This window comes from Cygnus atratus, chromosome 9, assembly GCF_013377495.2.
Source record: "Cygnus atratus isolate AKBS03 ecotype Queensland, Australia chromosome 9, CAtr_DNAZoo_HiC_assembly, whole genome shotgun sequence".
Classification (NCBI taxonomy): domain Eukaryota; kingdom Metazoa; phylum Chordata; class Aves; order Anseriformes; family Anatidae; genus Cygnus; species Cygnus atratus.
In genome coordinates, this window is record NC_066370.1 from 9,738,547 (window position 1) to 9,758,692 (window position 20,146).

General features: G+C 37.0%; 1 protein-coding gene across 1 annotated transcript in view; it reads left to right on the top strand.

The window, feature by feature from the left end:
- STAG1 (stromal antigen 1) overlaps positions 1 to 20,146 on the top strand; it is a 185,061-nt gene that overhangs the window by 104,329 nt on the left and 60,586 nt on the right. Inside the window, 4 exon segments of the mRNA XM_050712522.1 lie at positions 1,158 to 1,309; positions 5,944 to 6,017; positions 10,058 to 10,181; positions 16,471 to 16,569. Coding sequence (XP_050568479.1) covers positions 1,158 to 1,309; positions 5,944 to 6,017; positions 10,058 to 10,181; positions 16,471 to 16,569 — 449 coding nt within the window.

The following is a 20,146-nucleotide window of genomic DNA, read 5'->3' on the forward strand; positions in this document are numbered from 1 at the left end:
TAAGGCACTGATGGCTTTTTCCATTAGAGGCATGATCGATTATTTTGCCATACACTTACTTATTTTTATTTATTAACAAACATGAGAGCTTTGTTTTGATTCTGCAAATTTTCTTCAGGCTAGTTTTTGCACATTGCATTATATTGCTACTCTGTAGAGCAGAAGTCAGCATGATGCAAGGAAGCTCAGTCTTGATAAAAAATTATGAAAACCTACTTTTAGAATGTCATCTATTCTTGAAGGAGTGTTTCTGAGGTCTTTGTTTTCAGTTTTCATCCGTGCTAGCCAATTTGAATGAGAAATGATTCATTATTGCAAGAAACTAAGGCAAGAAGACGTGGGTACTTCTAGATTTGCAAACTTTAAGCAATAGCAAGATAAGACGGAGTTAACTATAAGAGTAGCTTCACTTCTCCATTTGTATAATTGCTTTTTGAACTTGAGGACAATGCTGTGTATTTAGCCAGAGAGAATGTGATTAATCGATAAATTTCTTTTGCTGTTTTCAGTGTTGTAAATTGTGATATGCTGTGTAACCACACAGAACATACATGGGAAAGACACTTAGAAATGTTATTGTAAAACTAAATTAAGACAGAAAAATATGCATGAACAATAGTAGATCCAGAAGGTTTGAAAATGTGTATAAAGGGGCACATGAAGTTCAAATCATATTTTTTATGCAATTATACACTTGACTTTAGAGCAGGGTCAGACTTTCTTTCAGAGAAACGATGTTGTGGTCCCTTGCAAATTGATTAATCTTCAGAAGTTACTGGTTAAGGGTTGCCTTTAGCGTGGAGGCATCTATAATGATATTTCTCAACAGAGAAATGTCTGTAACTGCACAGTAACTGGCTTAATGGTGTGCACTGATCCTCTGGGTTCACATGGTTGCTCTGACATTAGAAGTTGCATATTTTCTGGAGAGAAGGGTAACTAACACTGCCTGGAGCTCAATGCGGTATGTGTATGTGGATTTCTGATTTTTAGGTCAGCCAAGTGATCTGGGTATTTTTTGGGTGGGAAGTGGCTTTCCAAGTGGTTCTGTGCCAGGGTCGAGTTGGTTATTTTCTGTGTGTGTGGATCTGCCTGAGGCAATATTTTTGAGCTCTGACTACAGGTAAAGAGTCATATTCTGTGTTCTGCTTTTGCAGCTATGAAGCTTATGACTGCTCTTGTGAATGTTGCCTTAAACCTGAGCATTCATCAGGATAATACACAGAGGCAGTACGAAGCTGAGAGAAACAAAATGATTGGCAAAAGAGCTAATGAAAGATTGGAGCTGCTGCTTCAGAAAAGAAAAGAGGCAAGTGAAAAGATGGTGTTTTTTTTTCCTGGTACATGTGCACGACCTCCAACAGAAAGTCCAGGGTGGTTTGTGATTTTAGTACCACTGTAAGAAATGAGAGATTACTTCTGCTGTGGTGTTCATGTGATCTCAAGCATGTTACTAGGGCCACATTTTAAAATTTTGTATTATTACATACAGTTGAGTTTGTGTGCTGTTCTGCACAGAAGATTATTACAGTTTTCAGTTTTATATACATGACCAGGCAAGAAGAAAACTAGTCTCAAGTTGTATATGAACACTATTATGGTTACGCAAAAAGATTTTGAAAAGAGAGTCTCATGTAGTCCATCATCATGCTGCCGATTTCTCCCATTGATTGCTGCAGTTACTACGTGGTGTCTCATTAGTACTTCTTTCTGTAGATACTTTCAAGGAACATGGGAGTAGGGGCTATAGCACCTGGTCTCAGGGAGAAGAAGCTAGGAATGCATTAAAGTCACTTTTAGTAAGTACCAGTCTGGCATTAGGTGAGCAAAACCCGTACAAGGTTGCTGTAATCATCCCTAAATAAAATACCATGTCCCAGGAAATGCAGTTTTAAGAGTTGTACTTAAAAGAAATCTAAAAATGATAAGAAGTAGAAAGTGGATACATAATACATGCAAACATACATAATCTTGAAGGATGCCATGCAAAACTCATAAGATTGATTGAAGAATTTAAGTATATATGGAGATTGTAGTATATATTGAGATAATGACTTAGATTTAAATTTATCATTTTTAATATATTCGTTCTGAATACATTTCCTCCACCACTGCTTTACTCTGTGGCAAATTAAGGATGTCAGTCTGCCTTACCTGTGTGCACCTTGGATTCTTTTATGTATAACTGACTTTAAATTGCTTGACTTTATAGCCTTAGTCTGGGGATAATTACAATGATGTATTTTTATTTGTATTTTACCCCTGTAATCCATATCAAAAGTTTTGTTGGATTTTATAATTATTAAAATATAACACACAATTTAATAATACACAAAGCAAGAACCACCTCTCACGCCCTAACTTCAAGGTAAACATTTTAAAGGAAACATGTCAGCCTTAAAGCATTTTGAAAAGCAGAATTGCTTAGCTAAAATAACTAGAACACAGTTTCTATTCCACACTTGTTGATGGTTGCTTGAATTTTCCAGAGAAGGACAAAGTAGCTATTTACGTTGAAGAACTTGCTTCAGTATCTCAGTGTCTGTGGACATCTCCTGTACTTCTTCAGCTGTTCTTTTCAATGTCTTTTGGAGATACAGTATATAATTGCTCTGGGCAGACTTTGAAGCATTGATGCCCAGGCTAACATGGGGCGGTGAAACCCTGAACGAAGAATAAAGGTTAAGCATTTGGCAACCTTCACCTCTTGGCATGTATGTTCAGTCTCTCTCATACCACCACTCATGAAAACTAATCAAAATGTTGCATAGGTGTAAGCCAGGGAGAAGTGGTGATGACTGAACACGTTCTCAGATGCGTGGTGGTAAGCGTAGCAGAGGAAACTGCATAAAATAGCTTCATTAGGTCGAGATGGCATAAGGCCCCGTGTAAGTATTCCTAACGTAGTACTGTTTATTTCCTGTTTTTAAATATGCTGAATTTACAATAGCATTCAGTGATGGCGCTTTCTTAGTTGATTCTTTTGATGCAGTGCCATCATAATAAAACTTCATAAACACCTACATCAGCACATGTTTATCCTCGTGAAGTTACATAGGCCAGTTTGCAAGCTAAGTGTGGGAATTAATTAATTAGAAGTTGAAAGTATGGAATGCTTTCTCTAACTGGTTTCATTTTCATGTCATCTTCTACATATCTAATGTGAGAGAAGATTAACGGTCTGTTCTAGTCAATGAGATTTTCAAACTGAATGATTTTTGTACTGCAATAAGCCCGAGAATAGAAAAAGTTGTGTTTTAGTTGCTGCCAGCAGTACTTCAAATCTTATGTTTCTCATACATGTCTTTTTGAGTTCCCCAATTTGTCTGCAAAATCAACAGGAGAATGTTCTCCTTATTTTTACTTAGATTTGAGCGGGGGAATGTTAAATTACTTTTGCATTGGTTGGTAAGAGCGGGAATCCAAAGGCAGTTCTCTCTCCAGATGCCTGAAGTTAAGCATTCAAATTGAAGTACATGATCTAGAAAAGTTGAAAGTGTAAAAAACTGTTACGGAGAAATGTCAAATTTGTGAAAGAGGTGTTAATTCATTATTGAAGCTGAAATACATGTGGATGTTGTATCTCTTAAATATTAGTGCACAAAAGATTCTGTAGGAATTACGCAGATGGAGTCTTCTCTGACCACCCCACCTCTGTTGAAGTTAACATTATCTTAGTGATAAGTGACACGTTTGTACATGAGCTGACAAGAGCTGGCACTAATAATGCTGATGCTGACTTTCATTTATTTATACCAGTGCCTTGGTTTGTGGTTGGGAGATGGAAAATAATTCATAAATGTCAACAAAGTACTTTTGATCTTTAAATAGCTCAGAACAGTATCTCTTGGCCAGTTTATGCTCACTGAAGTAAAATGGATCTCACCTGGAACTAGGAAAACTCTAATTCTCCTGCACCAGCTCTGCCCCAACACCTGGATCCCTGTTATCAGTTGCATAGCTGATAATTTACCATATTCATAGGGAGCTGTAAATTCCTTGTAGAAAAAGGAGGAGAGAGTAAGCCATCCATGCTGTCCCCTCATCTGTGCTTTAGTCTTTGTAGCTGCTCGATTTTGCATTCAAAGAAATGACAAAATACACTTTCGTTTAACATCTTAACCTTTTCATGGCTCATAAACTTCCCTCTCTCCTACCTCTGTCCACCTCTGTCCTACTCCATATCTGAAGTTCTCAGGGAGCTACCCCTTTCCTTTCAGGGCCTCAGTAGTTTTTCAAACATCCTCCTGAGGCTTCTTGGTTCATTCCCATCCTCAGTTTATTCCATAGTCTGTGCTAGCCCCGTGTTTCTGGGGACGTATGCCAGCCTGTGACAACAGCCAACTGAGAAGTGATTAGAAATTCACTCTCCCTTTTGCATTGTATAAATTTTTGAATGAGTATTTATTCTGTGCGTGTTTGGGTTGAGCTTATGCTGAAAACAATGCCTCTCCCAGAAGCCATGCCTAAATATGCTTGTTTAGTGAACCAACCCTTTGTTATACGCAGTGCTGGCATGCACCCAATTACTCTCTTTGTACACAATCCCTTTTACTGGGGAATTAATTTCTTTCTCAGGTGTTTGACAGTTTAGTCAAGAACCCTCCATGCCTGAGTTTTCCCATTTGTAAAATGGAGGCTGCACCTCCCTACATTTTAGGAAGCTTTGAGACTTCGTTAACTGAATATTGCAAGCTACTTTAGATCTTTTCTGGAAGGTACTGTAGAAATATTTATAAACATGGCTTGAAAAATATAAACCCTTAGGTGAAAGTGTTTATGAGCTCATGCTATGCAGGAAGACAAAACAGCTGACAATAGTTTTGCCTCTGGCTTTAAGATATTTTATCTGTTAAATGTATGATTACACAGTTTTTATTTTTTTGTACATACATACAGTCTCTACTAGCAAGGCTCTGTTGTGGTTTTCATGCTGAAAATATGAAGAGTTTATATTAACATATATTGTGGTATTCTGCTTTGACATTAAGAAACACCTTGATGGAAGAATGATGGCTTCGAGTATTGTAGCAGTTCTGCTCCAAAAGTTGATTGTATAAAATTGGCATCATCTTATTTAACAAAACTGTGTTTTGCTGTAATCGAGTCATCTTTACTTAATTTAGCACAAAAGACAACAATATGAGAATACTTCAGTTGTTTCCAAGATGTTCTTTCAGGATTTATTAACATACCCATTGACACAAAGTAAACTGTCCATAGTACTTATAAAGTGCAGTCATATTACAGAGGAACTATTAAGGGATGTTTTAAAAACACTCTTACTGCTTGTAGCACCTTTTTTTTTTGTTTCGGTGTTTGGTTTGGTTTGATTTTTTTGCAATCTGAGGCCTGAAACTGGGTGTCAGCTGTGCTCCAGTGGTAAGCACCCATGCTCTGATTCTGGAAAGCCTTCTTGCTCAGAGTTTCAGTTATCATGGGCGCTGAAGTTACAGCAACTTACATTTATACTTGAGATTGAGCACATGCAGAAGTACTTTCCTTAAGTAGGACATTGAGTTTTTCAGGGTGACTTCCTGGTCTGTAGCTGCTCCTTTCAGTAACAGGCTTCGTTTCTCCAGTTGCCATTTGCAGTTCTGTTTGTTTGACTAGTGGACTGCTGACATTACTGAGCACATAGCGTCTACATGCCTGAATTTCTATAGCAAAAGAACAGTAATGACCTCAAAGGACTAATTGGATACTAAATTAATTGATGTTTGTAGAGAATGTTAACTTTCTTCCATTAAGGCATTGCATATATATGTATACATACATATGCATCTGCACACAATATAAGCATGTGCTGGAAAAACAGAAAATGGGGAATTTACTAATAATTAATTAAGTGCTGTTCCATCGTCCTTCTAGTGCTTCCCAATAAGGAATTGTAGAATATCAAATTATAATGAGCAGTGATCTTTTATTTATTTTTTTTTTCAGCTACAAGAAAACCAAGATGAAATCGAAAATATGATGAACTCTATTTTTAAGGGTATATTTGTTCATAGATACCGGTAAGAAAATAACTGCTACAGTATGCTATGTTAGCAAAGTGTAATCATAAGTAATGCCAAGGACATTTTCTATGTTGATTTTTCTTCTAATGTAATGTTCTGGATGTCACAAAAGCAGTATCAAAATAACTGAAGTTCTGGAAGAAAATGTCAGCGTAACCCCCAGTAATTGCCCAATAGATCTGTCCACACAGTTTGTTTTTTTTTTAATTCCGTAAAACAGCTTTAAGGAGTTGTGGAAGACAACTTCTTCTCTCTAAAAAGAAAAGTTGTCCACAGTAGGAGCATAAACATCACATATCTTTAGAGTAATCATGATCGCTGTATATCATAATAGGGCAGTTTTGGTTGTTGGGTACCTCTGTCCTGCATTTCCTTTTGTATATCTTATGTATAAACAACACATTTTTGATGTTTTCCATAATACACATTGACCACAACTGTAACGTTATTTTAGGCTTTTTCCTCTTTGAATGGCATAAAGGCACACGAAAGCCTTAATTCCACTTAACACACAGCTTTTGCTTGTTAATCGTTTTGGATGATTTTATCAAGAACATTAAAAAGTAATTGCACTGTTAACACATTACAATTTCTTTCAATAGTTATTATGAGATGTCTTTTGTATAGAAAAACTCATCAGGTTATATATTCATGTGCATGTGTATATGTGCATGTGTGTGCACTCTATTCTAGTAGATACGGACTATTGCATGCTATTTTGGAGTGTGGCTTATCAGACAGCAGTAGTCTTTTAAGATAGATTTAGGGTTGTTCTGCATCACTAAAGACCTCTAAGCATCTGCAGCATTTTGGTGAACCAACTCTTTAAATGTTAATTAGCTTATCGAAGTCAAAAGATAAAATTCAACAATACTAAACTATGCAATTAACCTTTTAGATTTAAATTTTGGTTTAAGACAACATCATGTATGAAATCTTTTAGACAAATGGCAGAAAGCAAGAAAAAGGTGTTTGGGAGGAGGGTTAGAATGTGAAAAGGAACCTCTAGTGGGGCAGAGGGATAATCGTAATTATGGAGAAAGGTGTGCAGGAAACTTTGGAAGAGGCCTGTGGTAGGAAATACGTGACTGAACAGCACAGTGGAGTTGGAGCATGCCTCTTCACATCAGTGCAGATTAACCAGGTTAGTTTATATTACCTTCAGCTTCGGTCTTTATTAACCTAAGCTGCTGATCAAATGGACTGAGAGAGCTCAGAGGGTACAGTGGGCAGCCACTGTAGCACTGTAGTCTGAGAAGTATATCCCAGTTATCCATTATAGACTCTGTTTCAGTGTCCTAAATATTCTTGGCCTTGATCAAAATATTCAGATATAATTTAGCATGAAATAAATGCTATTTCCTGCTAGTGTTTGCTATGGTTTGTCCTAAATTTAATGGGCCTGCCTTGATAAATCAACGTTTTAAAAGAAGCCAGTGAATTTCTTATCTGATCAGCCATGTCCAAAACTCTTTAGGAAGTTCCATCGGGGGGCATCTTTACTGAAAGTAGGAACATAGGTTGTGAATTTTGCTGCAAATGGCTATCTGAGTGTTTCCCGTTCACCTCACAGACATTATTTTGCAATTTGTGCTGTATGGAAGGTCAGAGTATATATACTAAATCTCATAATTAGTTTAATAGCTTTATTCTTTGTGTCTGTCTTTCTCTCTTGGAGTGAATGTTTGTAGTGCCTAGGGATTCCTGAGAATCTTTGGATTGAGAATCAGTTTTTCATTGTCTGCCTAGGGAAGGTTGAATGTATTCTTACAGAAAAGATAATTTTTCCTGATTTTGGCTGGCTGTGTTGCATGATTAAATAGCTGTTGACTCTTGAGTTCTTCTTGGGATTGCCATTAAATCCTTCCAAAATGCTTCACAGTTACCAAATTTATAAGGTAGTGAAATAACCTACTTGGATCTGAGGACTCAGGCTGTCATCCCCTAGAAGAAATATCTATATGGCTACTTCGTGTGGCTGCATATGTGGTTGCCCCTTTTTTTGTTTCATACTTAGCAGACTTACAGATTGCTATTTGTCTTGAATTCTGATTCCTTCCACCCAGGTTTTGCTTTTAAAATAGTTATAATTCTATGTAAGAGATTTACTATTTTAGTGTGAATTAATATAGAGTTAGACAGAAATATATATATATATATATGTGAATATATGTGTAGTTTTAATTAAAACTTCATTGTGGCTGCATTCTCCATTACAAATGCAATTTTTGTTTATTTATAATATTTTAGCGCATTCATCCTTACAGCATCTAAAACCTGTTTGAGAATTCCCTGGTAGGAACAGCTTATTTAATGACTTACCCTGCTTGTAATGCACCTTGTCTACATGTTGGATTGACAATTGCCTTCTAGTTTTTGAGGTTATAGCATAACTGTCTTCAGGGAGTTTGACAGACCAGTTCTAATGACTCTGTTTGGAAGTTGGTAGAATCAGTCTGTTTCACTTTGGACAGAGAGGCAACAACAGTGATTTGATGACACGTCTAGAAATTCCCCAATCGCATTCATGCGTTATCTTTAAATGCATGTTTTATGTTGTTATATTGCTACAGTCTCCTCCTTATGATAAGAGGTTTAATGAGAAAAACAGAGACATGACTTTAGAAATGTCTCTTCTAGTCACGTGTGATACTATGATTGTTTGTTGTGTCCATGTAGAAATTGTGGTTTTCACCTTGGTGCCTGGAAGATGATACAGAGTCTTCCAATGTAAAGGTTGGAAGGACATAGGCAGTTACAGTATGGATAGTATAGCAGTTTTGTTATACTATATTCTGTGAATTTATGCAATAAATATCTTGAGCATAAGATTAGGAACATTTTATTTACATTTTGTAAAATTGAAGACTTTAGGAAAAATACAATTGCACTTAGCAATTATTCTCTTGCTTAAAGCTTGAAATTTATTTTTTTCATAAATTAGATTTGGGGGGGGAGCTCTGCTGGTGCAACTTTAGAATGAAATCAATATTTATTACTGTTCACAAAGGTTTTTGGTTTTGTTTTTTTAAAAAACAAAATGAAAACAAAAACACAAAACAAGGGTCTCAGTTATAAGCAAGACCAGTGTTTGCAAAGCACCATTCCCTTCTTCTACGAAGTGGCTCTCTATGTTCTTCTTTTATTACAGCTGAAATTTGGAACTGTGAAGCAGTGCCAGCTGGAGTGGCACAAGCAATTTCTCATAGTAACAGATGTCTCAGAGATGAAATTACTAAAGGGCCAGATGGCCCCAATCCCTTTTCCCGTTGTTTAGCTGTCGTTCATTATTAGTAAATATGCCATGCTCTATGTCAATCAGGCAGGAAAGTGCCAATCAGATTCAAGTCATTTCCATTCCTGATCTCTTTAGGTGATCTCTCCAGACAGTTTCCTGCTCCGCTACCTCAGTAAGAAGCTCATCAGTCTGTCTTTGCCTCTTCCATCACTTGCCACAGTCAGAATGTAGGAAAAAAAAAAAAGCAAGAAAAATAGAAGAAACTAATGTTGACATATAAACATTTTTCCTGGCTTTTGTTCCAAGGGCTTTCGTGTGCTGCATGAAGCAGGTTCTGTTGACATAACAAATTCCATTCTTCCTCTTTGCCAGGCTCCTTTGGTAAAACCAAGTAACTTTGTCCACCTTGCACTTATTCTGCATCTCTAGCTGGAAACTAAAGTCAAGCCTGCTTAGCAAATCACAGTGACAGTGTTTCAGAAATAATTATTGAGAGGAAGTCTGTAGCACTTGGATTCATAATTCTGTTTGAAAAGAGGGAAGGAAAAGGTCAAGTAATAGACTAAGAGGCAAAATAGAATGAGATTTTTTTTGAGATAATGGAAACATATCTGAATGTAGAGAGATTGAGATGATGAGATAGATCATGAGTGAGCACTACATAGTGACAAGCCCTATATAGTGAAGTTCATCAAACCCAAGTAAAAGCAAAATATTATAGCTACAGCAGTGGAAATGAGTAAATGAGGTAAATGGTATGTGTCTGTAATTTGGTTAACTTTTTTTTTTTTCTTGCTAGTGATGCTATTGCTGAGATTAGAGCTGTCTGTATTGAAGAAATTGGTGTCTGGATGAAAATGTACAGTGATGCCTTCCTGAATGATAGCTATTTAAAATATGTTGGTTGGACACTACATGACAGGGTAAGTATTGTGTATTACTGTACATAGAAGAGTATACTGTAAATAGCTACTCTTCTACTACCCAAGACATGTATAGTATATCATCTTTGATTTATAAAGAGATCATTCTTTTTTCCTGCAGTTCATTTATCTTTCAACCAGTGTTTTTTGATGCATTCACTTAAATCAGGATACAGTTATCCCAAATCACATGATGATTCATGTGGTTTTTCTGTTTTCAATCTCCGTTAGAGTATCTTATTGGAAAATTTTGCATGCTGCTTTTCTTCTAATTAAAAGAGAAGTAGTCTCACTGGACATTCCTTAGAACCCTTGTGTCTGAAGCAGAATCAAAATGAGATTTCCAGTCAATTCTCCCATTTGCATTGCTCACTAGTTAGAGGAAAGAGAGCATCTCTGTGTCCTAGAATTAACTGAACGGGCCTGATTGGTGCCTCAGTAGTGGAATTCTCAACAATTTGTTTTCTCTTTACTATTTTAGGTTTACAGGCATTTCAGCTCCAGCTGCCTTTAAAGGACATTTTTCTAACCTTATTCCTCCATCTCCTGAAAGCATCCATCAGTTCTTTGTGGATTCTTCAAATCTGTCTCTTTGTACCAGCTTAGAAGAGCTCAGATGGTTGGTTGAGTTAGTTTTGGAGAGCAGCCATCACCCTGGCCTTTCTTGCAGTAGAAATTATTCAAGGTCCTCTCTAGCTTTGTATTAAAAAAAAAAAAAAAGTTGAAAGGTTAGGTGGAGTTGAAAAGATACATATATCTGAAGGTTCTTTCCTGTCTGACCACTGATCGTTCTTTAGTACTAATGGTATCCACAACCTGCCTTTTCCGGGTGGTATCAGGCCCACACACCAGTCAGTTCCTGCAAGAGTGGACCATTTCTAATGCTAATAGAACAGGACTTTACACTGCTGACTGTACAGGATTTTTTTCTACACCAGGCTATAAATGGGATTAGCCATCCTCCCACTTTCACCAAAATTACTAGAAATACTTCTTTTACTCTAAACAGTCTTGCTAGGAGTGTCCAAGAAAAGCAGGTGAGACCTACATATACTGTTGAAATGCTCGTTAAATTCTGGCATGCTGGTTTTGACTACTCTTTTTTCTCTAATAATGCTGCTGGGAGAATTCAGAGGTCTGCAAGTTCATTCTGATGACTTGCATAACAAATAGTTAACATCTTTTTTTAAAAAGGTGGTTTTTTTCTATAAGTTCAGACAGCATATTCATGTAAAGGATATGACTTGGTCACTCTTTTGCTGAAGTCTGAAGAAGATCATTTAGGAAGAGACTATACTGCTGCTGAATCTTTTGCTTTAGCTATAGCTGTCACGGATATGCATCTTCCTTTGACTTGGACCAGCGGTTTACTTGTTAAGAATAGCCTCTGTGCTTTAGACACCAGATATGCAATTGCTTTCCTCTCTAAACCTGCCAAACTTCTACATTTCATCTCAATTTTAGAAAACTTGAGTAGGAGGAAGATCCTCGTTACAGCTGTAATGAGCCCTAACAATTATTTACTCTACAGACAGTATTGAGAGCGCATACCTAAAGGCAACAGTGGAGTTTTGGGCACTCTAATCCCAGCAGAACATTTTCACAAAGTAGCGCTTCAACGTTAGAGAGAATCTAGTATTGCTGTGCTTCACAGCTATCAATCCCTTTCTAGTGTGTGTGAAGTCCAGCCATTTCTCACATAACTCCTTTAAACCATCTGTGAAATCTATCCATTCCTCAAGGCACTATCTGTGACTTGTGTTAGCTTCTCACAGTGTGATCTGTTGCATCCAGCAATTTCTCATGTCATGTCCAATAGTTTTCTCACATCCTCCAGAGTCTAATCATGTGTCTGCAGCCTTAACATATATTTTATCTCAGCTATCCTAAAGTTAATATGTTCTTTCCTATCAGACAAATTTTCAATTACCGTGTTGCATTAGAAAAAATAAAAGTTTTCCATCTGGACCAGACATGGAAGAATACCATCAAGCTGCTCTCCTGCCCCTGCTGTTTTGTAATATTTATTGTTGCAAGCCTCAGATGTGCCTTGGGGTTCTCAGTCGATAAATCAATAGCTAATCTGACTGTTTAGTATCCTGATATGCATGCTATGTGATGTTTTTTTTTCTTTGATGTGGTGTATGCTTACTGTATAGGGTGAGACAGATTGCACGTAGAATAGGGGAAGAGTCAGAGTTAGCTGAACTATGTGCCAAAGGATGAAAAGGAAGCAAGTGGAGATAAAGAGACATTTGGGGGACAGAATGGAGGGGGGAAGTGCAAAAGGAAGCACTTACTGAAAAAAGATTAAGAACCAGTTAAAAAATGCAAGACCTCCAAAAGTACATGATCTCTTAATAGCTTGGTTTTCATTGGCACTGTCTGAAAGACTTGCCTACTGGTACCCCAGTTTCTTGGTTTTGCTTTCCTTTGACCAGGGGGTAATTTTTACTATAGTCAGTACTTAAAATAATGTAGATTTGAAGGCTGAGGCAATAGTCATAAGGTATTTCTATTTCATATGAACAGAAGCCACACCAAAATGATTAACTTCTCTGGAAGCTTATTTTTACTGAAAAAAGAGGAGGCAGCAGTGCAAGAGATCATGAGCAGTTTCATGTTCTACTTCAGAAGGCATACAAATTAAACCACAGGGAAGACATAGTTGTTACATTTCTTTGTAGTAGCTCCAGTGTGGTCTTTTGGAGGTAGGATACAGCAGTTTAGTTATAATTTGTAAAATTCATCTATTTTTTATGTTAATCCTTCCCTTTCCTGGATTTCAGATGAGTATCTTGAGTATCTTAGGACTTTTTGCTTTTTATTCAAGACCATTTTCTTGTTTAAATATGGGCTTCTAGGTCTGTATTTCTCTCCTTTTAAGCTGCTTTTTCTTTAATGTAGATCTGGGATCATGAGGTAAAACCATTCTAAACTGTAATGTAACTCCATTAAAAAATCCCTTTAAAAAAAAAAGACAAGTCAGACTGCCCAGTCTTAATTTTCTTCTACTTTATTGATGCATGGAACTATTTCAAAACCATGATTGTATCTCTTGATACGTAGACAATCCTGATTTTGGGAAAGTTGGAGAGTACAAGAAATGCACCAGATGATACACAACATCTTCAGAAATGGTATTGTGTGTGCCTGTGCAGACAGCGTACAAGTTCTGCTTGCCTCCTGTCAGGAATACTCCTGACGTAGGTACTAATGTGCTACAAGGCATTGTAGTCTGTTTCCCTCTGGCAGGGTAACTTTCTGTCATTAGGCAGCAGATGACCTCAAAATATGCCACCCTACAGCATTAAAATCGTGATTGTGGGAGTAATCATCTTCATGTTACCTGCACCTTCTTCTGGTGTGTGAGGTGACACATAGCAGTGCCCCTTTAGTGAGAATTTAGAGAGAATTCTGGTTATCACTGGGAGAAGGCAAATGAATGCTCAGAAGTATTGGCTAGATGAGAATTATGAAGGATCTGAGTTGGCTTGATGCCAGGCTGTATGTCACTGTGAGGCTTACACAGGAGTTACAGGTCAGTGGCTCAAGTCCTGTATATAATATGTAAAAACAAAAATGGTGTGCTTCTGTCAGGATGGATTCTTCTTTGCAGGTCTGCCATATTAAAGAGTGCTTTGACTAGAGCATGGCTCACCCAGATAGCCTAAACTACCCCACACTGCTGGCGTGAAAGGTGCATGTATTGCTTTTTGCTTCACTAGCAATGGTAACAATTTTTGCTCTACAAACAGAAGTGTCGAGAGGATTATTTGATCAGAAAGAGGGAAAATATGAGAAATGTTTGTCATTTAATGGTGCCGATAAACATTTTATGTTTTTGTTTCATATTTTAATTTCATATTATAAATAAAAGAAGGCAGTTACAATTAATTAGTGTAAATAATTTCTCATATTTTTGAAAAAAAATGTTAAATGATTATTTATATATTTTTATTAGCTTTCTTATATAAAACTTTTGAGAGAGAGAGAATTACAGGAATAATTAGACAGGAGAAAGAGGCAAGCATAGAACATGACAGTGTGACTGAATTCAGGATTCTTCAATCATCAAGTGTCCCAGTTACAAATTGGATTAAAAAAGTAATAATTTTTCTGGAAGAGGAAACTCAGGAGAATGAAAGGCCTTAGGAATTAGGATGCTGAGAATGCAACCATTCTGTCCATTATTTGCTTAGAAAATGGCTATTTTTTCAGACGTTCTTTCTGTGTGTAAAGCATATATGTGACTACAGGAAAGTAGTTGGAAACTGATGCTCATTTTCTTTAATGGAATTAAAGGTTTTGCTTGGTTACAAATACTTGCCTTCTTAGGTTGACATAAACTTCAACTCAGAATTGCAGAAAATCTGGCTAAAAGCTAGTCTGGGAAATAATACTGCTTATTTCTCTCTTACTTGGGGCAGAGTCCACGATATACCTGCAGTATTTCTCTAAACATTTTTTCTAAAAAAAATCTAGTATTGGTTCTTCCACAGCTTTCTGTGGCAGCTTATTTGAATGCTTAACTGTTTGCCACTAAATGTTCTTTCTTGCATAAGCTAAAAATTCTGTGCATAATTTTATTTCTTTCCCTACCCACTGTGCACATAAAAAATAACTAGTCCTTCAAAGCAAGCTTTTTTTGGTTGTTGTACTACAAAGATATTTACAGAATGTTTTCTTCATTACATCTTCTGTCCATTCCTATTATGCCCTGGCCTTTCTTATTTTGTTTTTCTCTTTTTTTTTGTTTTGAATTCCTCTTGTGCTTGACCTCCTAACAAGTTCCTTAGCTGAGTAAGTTAATCTCTTAGTTACATAAGTCTCTTCATTTTATTGCCCCGAATCAATGTGTTTCCACCTTTTATCCTAAGTTTCTTAGGAATTACTTGAACTTGAACATCTGTACCCTTGGTAGGCAAGAAAATTCTGCTGTGTTTTTCCCCAAAAATATTTGGGATGTTGAAATCTCACATTAATGCTCACTTTCTGTACTCCTTATGGTTCTCATAGTTACTCAGGAAACTTCTTGTGTCTGGTGTATTGATGATCCATGGCACATTTTCCCTCATCCATTCTGGACTTCAGCGCAGTATAACCATGTACAGCTTCACTTCTGCCTTCTTTACATTCTCATCCAGGTCATTGCTGTTTGTGCTTAGTTGTGGGTTTCTGTCAATAATCTCCACTGACTCTATTTTAAAACCTTCATAACAGGATTAGCAAACGAATATGCTCTTCGCTCTCTGAAGTGATGAATTTCAGCCTTGAACACCAGTTTAAAAAACTGGCCTTTTTGCTGTCAGAGACAGTAAGTCCTCTTAGTATTTGTCTGCCAAGAAGGGCAGTCATCTCCAGGGGTTGCCTCTGTCTGTGCCTCTATCTTCTATTGCCATTTTTTAAATTGATGAAAAGGAAACTTAAAAAATTGATTTTTAGCTTCTGTTGCTATGTCAGTCTTTGAATGTTCATTCAGGTTTGAGCTTGAGCAGTTTTTTAAATACAGACTTGATTATAGAATAGACAGACTCAGAAATGAAAAGCAGGTTTGTGTTTGTAACCTTTTTATTATCTACAAATATTTTTTAACAAGAACCCATAGTTTACCAAGACTTTACCAAGACTATAAAGTATGTTTGCAGCCAGCCAGATGATGCACATGTGTCCAGGGGAACCATGTATCATCAGTGTTCCTATAGGTGACAAACCTTGATCTGTAGCCACGGCCTTGTGATGTCCACATTTCCTGCCTACAGCCCACCAGATCAAAGCAATCCCTATCTAAAGAGTAGCTGGGAGTTAGGTTCTGCACACCAGAACGACTCAGACATACAGCCTACACTCAATCATTTGAACACTTGTCCATTGATTGTAAGCAGCAGATATCAGGAAAAATTTACTTGTTAGTCTCTTGCCTAAAGGTAAATTGCTGTGCTATCTTTTCACCAACCACCTTAAAATCAGATGTCTTTATTTTGTATTTGCTTACAGGCTTGTTTGTCTTTTTGTACTGTGGAGTTACTTGAAAGGAAAAGGGAAACAGTAAAAGACATTAAAGTAATGGCACCTTAAATTCTTTATACATGCAAATAGAAAATGTAACATTGTTTGTAGGCAGCTGCATGTGGTTTTTGTTTTTTAGCTGAATTGCAAATTGGCTTTGGTAACTCATTAGCATAAATTTGTAAATGTGCGTTAAACAAATTATGAAATGATATTATTTAATATTCATGTGCATTTGATTAGGATATTATATCAGCTAATCTTAGTGTGTTTTATTCAGCAAGGTGAAGTGAGGTTGAAGTGTTTGAAAGCTCTTCAGAGTCTGTATACCAACAGAGAGTTATTTCCAAAACTGGAGCTGTTCACTAATAGATTCAAGGTAAGAGAAGTACAAAAAATAAAAATATCATCTATCTCATCATGTTCCAGTCTTTGACTCATATATTAAATGCAAAAATACACTTATTTACTTGTCACAAGGCTTGTAACTACCATAGCAAAACTATTAATGAATGCTGAGATTAAGACAAATTAATTTTACAGTGTTTATCTTGTAAAATTTGTCTGGCTTGGCCACGGTGATTATTTATCTGTATTATTGTCATTTATTCATTGTCATTATTCAATCTGCTTCTGCTTATTTAATTTTAGATTTACTGAATTTTAAGGACTTGTACAGGGGTTTTCACATAAAATAAATCCAAAAGTAACAGCCTGAAAAAAATGGTTCATAAGACAGGAGTTTACAATGCACTTTCACTCCTCCTCCTCCTCCTCCCTCCCCTCCCCTATTAATTTTTGATTAATAACAAGAGTGTGTCTGTTAATTCATTTTGTGGCATATCAGTGTTATTTCACAAGTGAAGTTACCTGGAGAGATGACTGTGGAAATGCTGTCATTGCTTCTGCTTGGATGCTCTGTAAAGAAAGCTTCCAAGCACTGTCACCAGTTCAGCTGGCACCTTTTACCATAGCTTTTGTGTTTTGGACACAGAACTATGGTAAAGGCTATCATCCCAAGGAAAGACTAATTTAATTTATTTTTGTTTAAATCATGATTACAATGATGATGAAAAATCCTGTTTAGAAAAGAAGTGGAGATTTAAATACTCATAAATAAATACTGTGCAGCAGACTGAAAAACTTACTGTAGATTTTATACTGTTTCACTGGTTATGTCTGCCATTGCAGTTACTCTTACGTCCTTCAGTTTGATCTAGAAAAGCAGAAAATACAGAGAACTTGCCATATACTTATTCCGTATAAACAACTGATAAAAACACATTGGTAATCAGCCTTTCACTACCATATTCATTTGATAGATGGAGAAGAAAACATGCCGTGGTAAAATCTAGGTAATAAGAAAGTCTATTTGTCCAAAATAATAGTTATATAATAGAACAGACTATTGAGAAGGGTGATGGAATCTCCTTCTGAGTTTTTTTAAGGGCAAGTTAAATAGATATCTGTCAAGACTGAGCTAGAGATAGTTGATTTTAAAGTAGGAGATGAAATAGAACATTTTGTGAGATCCCTTCAGCGCCTATATTCTTCTGATGTTGTAAAGTCAGTTTCTGTAACTATTGCAGTAAACACAAAATTTCCTCTCATAGAAGAGTACCTGGCAAACAGGGATGGTAGAAGCTTCACACTACTTCCGTAGCGCCTCCATAAGTCTGGTTTGCTTAACATCTCAGGACAACCAGAAATGCTAGTTAGCTCTCCAGAAACATGAACCCTCCAAGCCTCTGCAGCATTTCTTGTTCCTTCTGTGCAGACTTAAAGATTTGCTTGTATCTGCTGTTTCTCTAATGTGATTTCTTTGAAATAGGCATCTAAAACTCTCATGGTCCTATATCTGCTTCTCTTTACTAGATGTGCTGGATGCTTGCTTCTCTCTTAGCCTGCTACACTTTAATTTGTAGATGAATAATTATGCTTTGAGTCTGAACCTGTCCCATCCATCAGCAAAACTGACTATGGGAGGCACTGTGAGATATGATTATGAAGTAATGTGCTTCAAAAATCTACAGGAACATGAAACATCTAAATACTTCTTCCTGGCTTTTTTTTTTACAGTGCAGACAATTTTCTTTGTTAGAAGTCATGTTAGCCTGTACATTGTTTCTTGGTTTAGAATGGAGCAAAGAATTTTCACTTCTGTCAAAAGAAAAAATCAGAGGAAAGGGAGCCCTGTTAGGAGTCTTATCTTTCCTCTGTTCCAGTAAAGATGTTTTGTCCATATAAATCTGTTTCATTATGAAGTAAATTATGGAAAAGGTGAGTTCAAAGTCTGCGTGAGCATAGGGAAAAAAAGTGTTCAACATGATGGAAGATTCACCTGTTTCTGTTCCAGCTGCATTCAGTAGAACAAAAAGCTGCCCTTGCCTGCACGTCAGCTTACAGCTGTGCTGACAGGGATGCAGCTTTTGGCACCAGGCTGGAGTAAACTTTCAAATTAAGACTCTTTGTGTCTATGATACCAAACTTAAATGCTGTGCCACCACAAACTCCACCACCACCCCATACAAAATGCTAAATGCTCTTCTCGGTTCCATGGCTCCTTACACGTATTTCAGCAGCAGCCCTGAATCCACCCGCGCAGTTCAGCTGTGGTTCAGCTCAATCCATTCAGATTGTCAGGAGAAATCTTTCTAGAGATGGTCTAGTTGTTAAAAGCATAAACTAATTTGTTCCAGAATTACTTGTATTGTCTTGTTAATATTTTACCACATAGCCTTATGAAGGATCTGATAATGTCACTTCTCCAAAGGGAAGATGTCTGTTCTTTACAGCATTTCTGTTTGTGTTGCTAGTAGTTGATATGCCCGAAAATAAGTCCTGTCTATCCCCGCCCCCCGCCCCCCTGGACAAAAAAAAGCTTTGTCCATGTTTGTCCATCAAAGAATAGACTTTTGTTTTGTGGTCTGATACAAACATTATTTGAAGCAATATGGAAAATATGTGAATTAGCTCTTTTGCAGTCAGTGCAAAGGCAAAGCATCAGCAAATATAGCTGTAGCCACTTATTTCCCGGTCCTCATCCCTGACCCTTTGCAAGATGGTGCTGTCTCCATGTCTTGAATGGCAGCAGGGGATTTGTTCTTCAGCCGGTATTGTTCACAGCCTAATAAATAATGCAAAGTGATCTTTATAGTGTAAATTAATATTTCAAGTTAAAAATACAGATGTGTTTTATTCTGCTGCTGTACAATGGCATGGAAAATTTCTGTCAAAGCAGATTGAACAGCTGGGTTTTGGAACTGAGAACACTACTGGAATTTCATCTTCCGGGCATTAGGTGTTAAAGTCTCATTTTCAAGGGTTGTGGTATCAGGCTGACAGGTGCCATCACTGAGAGATGCTGGCATTTGGGCAGAAAATAAGAAATTACACATCCGTGCTGTTAATGCTATGCCTGGTGTTCCTGGCAAAACTGAGTGAACAGGCTTTTTGGATAAAGAAGCGTTGTCGCATCTGTCGTTGTCAAAGACTCCAAATTCAGAGAGCCCTTGCTCTGTAGTCAGGAGAAAAGAGCCCTTCCCTTCCAGGATTGCTTCAGAGGTGTAAAAGGAGTTTTACACTTGTGTTCTTACTCCTTTCTGTGCAGTTAGTTGTCTCCTTGTGGTTCCTGCCATTTCAGATAGACTTTGAAGAGCTGTGTGAAATTCCACCGATACTTTTAAGAATAGTATTGCTCTCACAGTTCCTTCTTTTGATATTGTTATTGTTAGTTGTTGTTGCCTGGCCACGAACTTTGGAAAATTGGCAGCAATTTTTATCTTGTACACACAGAATTTCCTATTTGGAAAATTATTTCACTCTCTGAGTCCATTCTCACAGTCTCGAAGACTGTCTAGTTGTAAGGGTTAAATGCATCGGATTTCCCAAGAACTTAATGGTGACAGAGGTGCAGTCAGTATTAGTGACAAGTGTCTCTGCAGACCTGTTTTTGT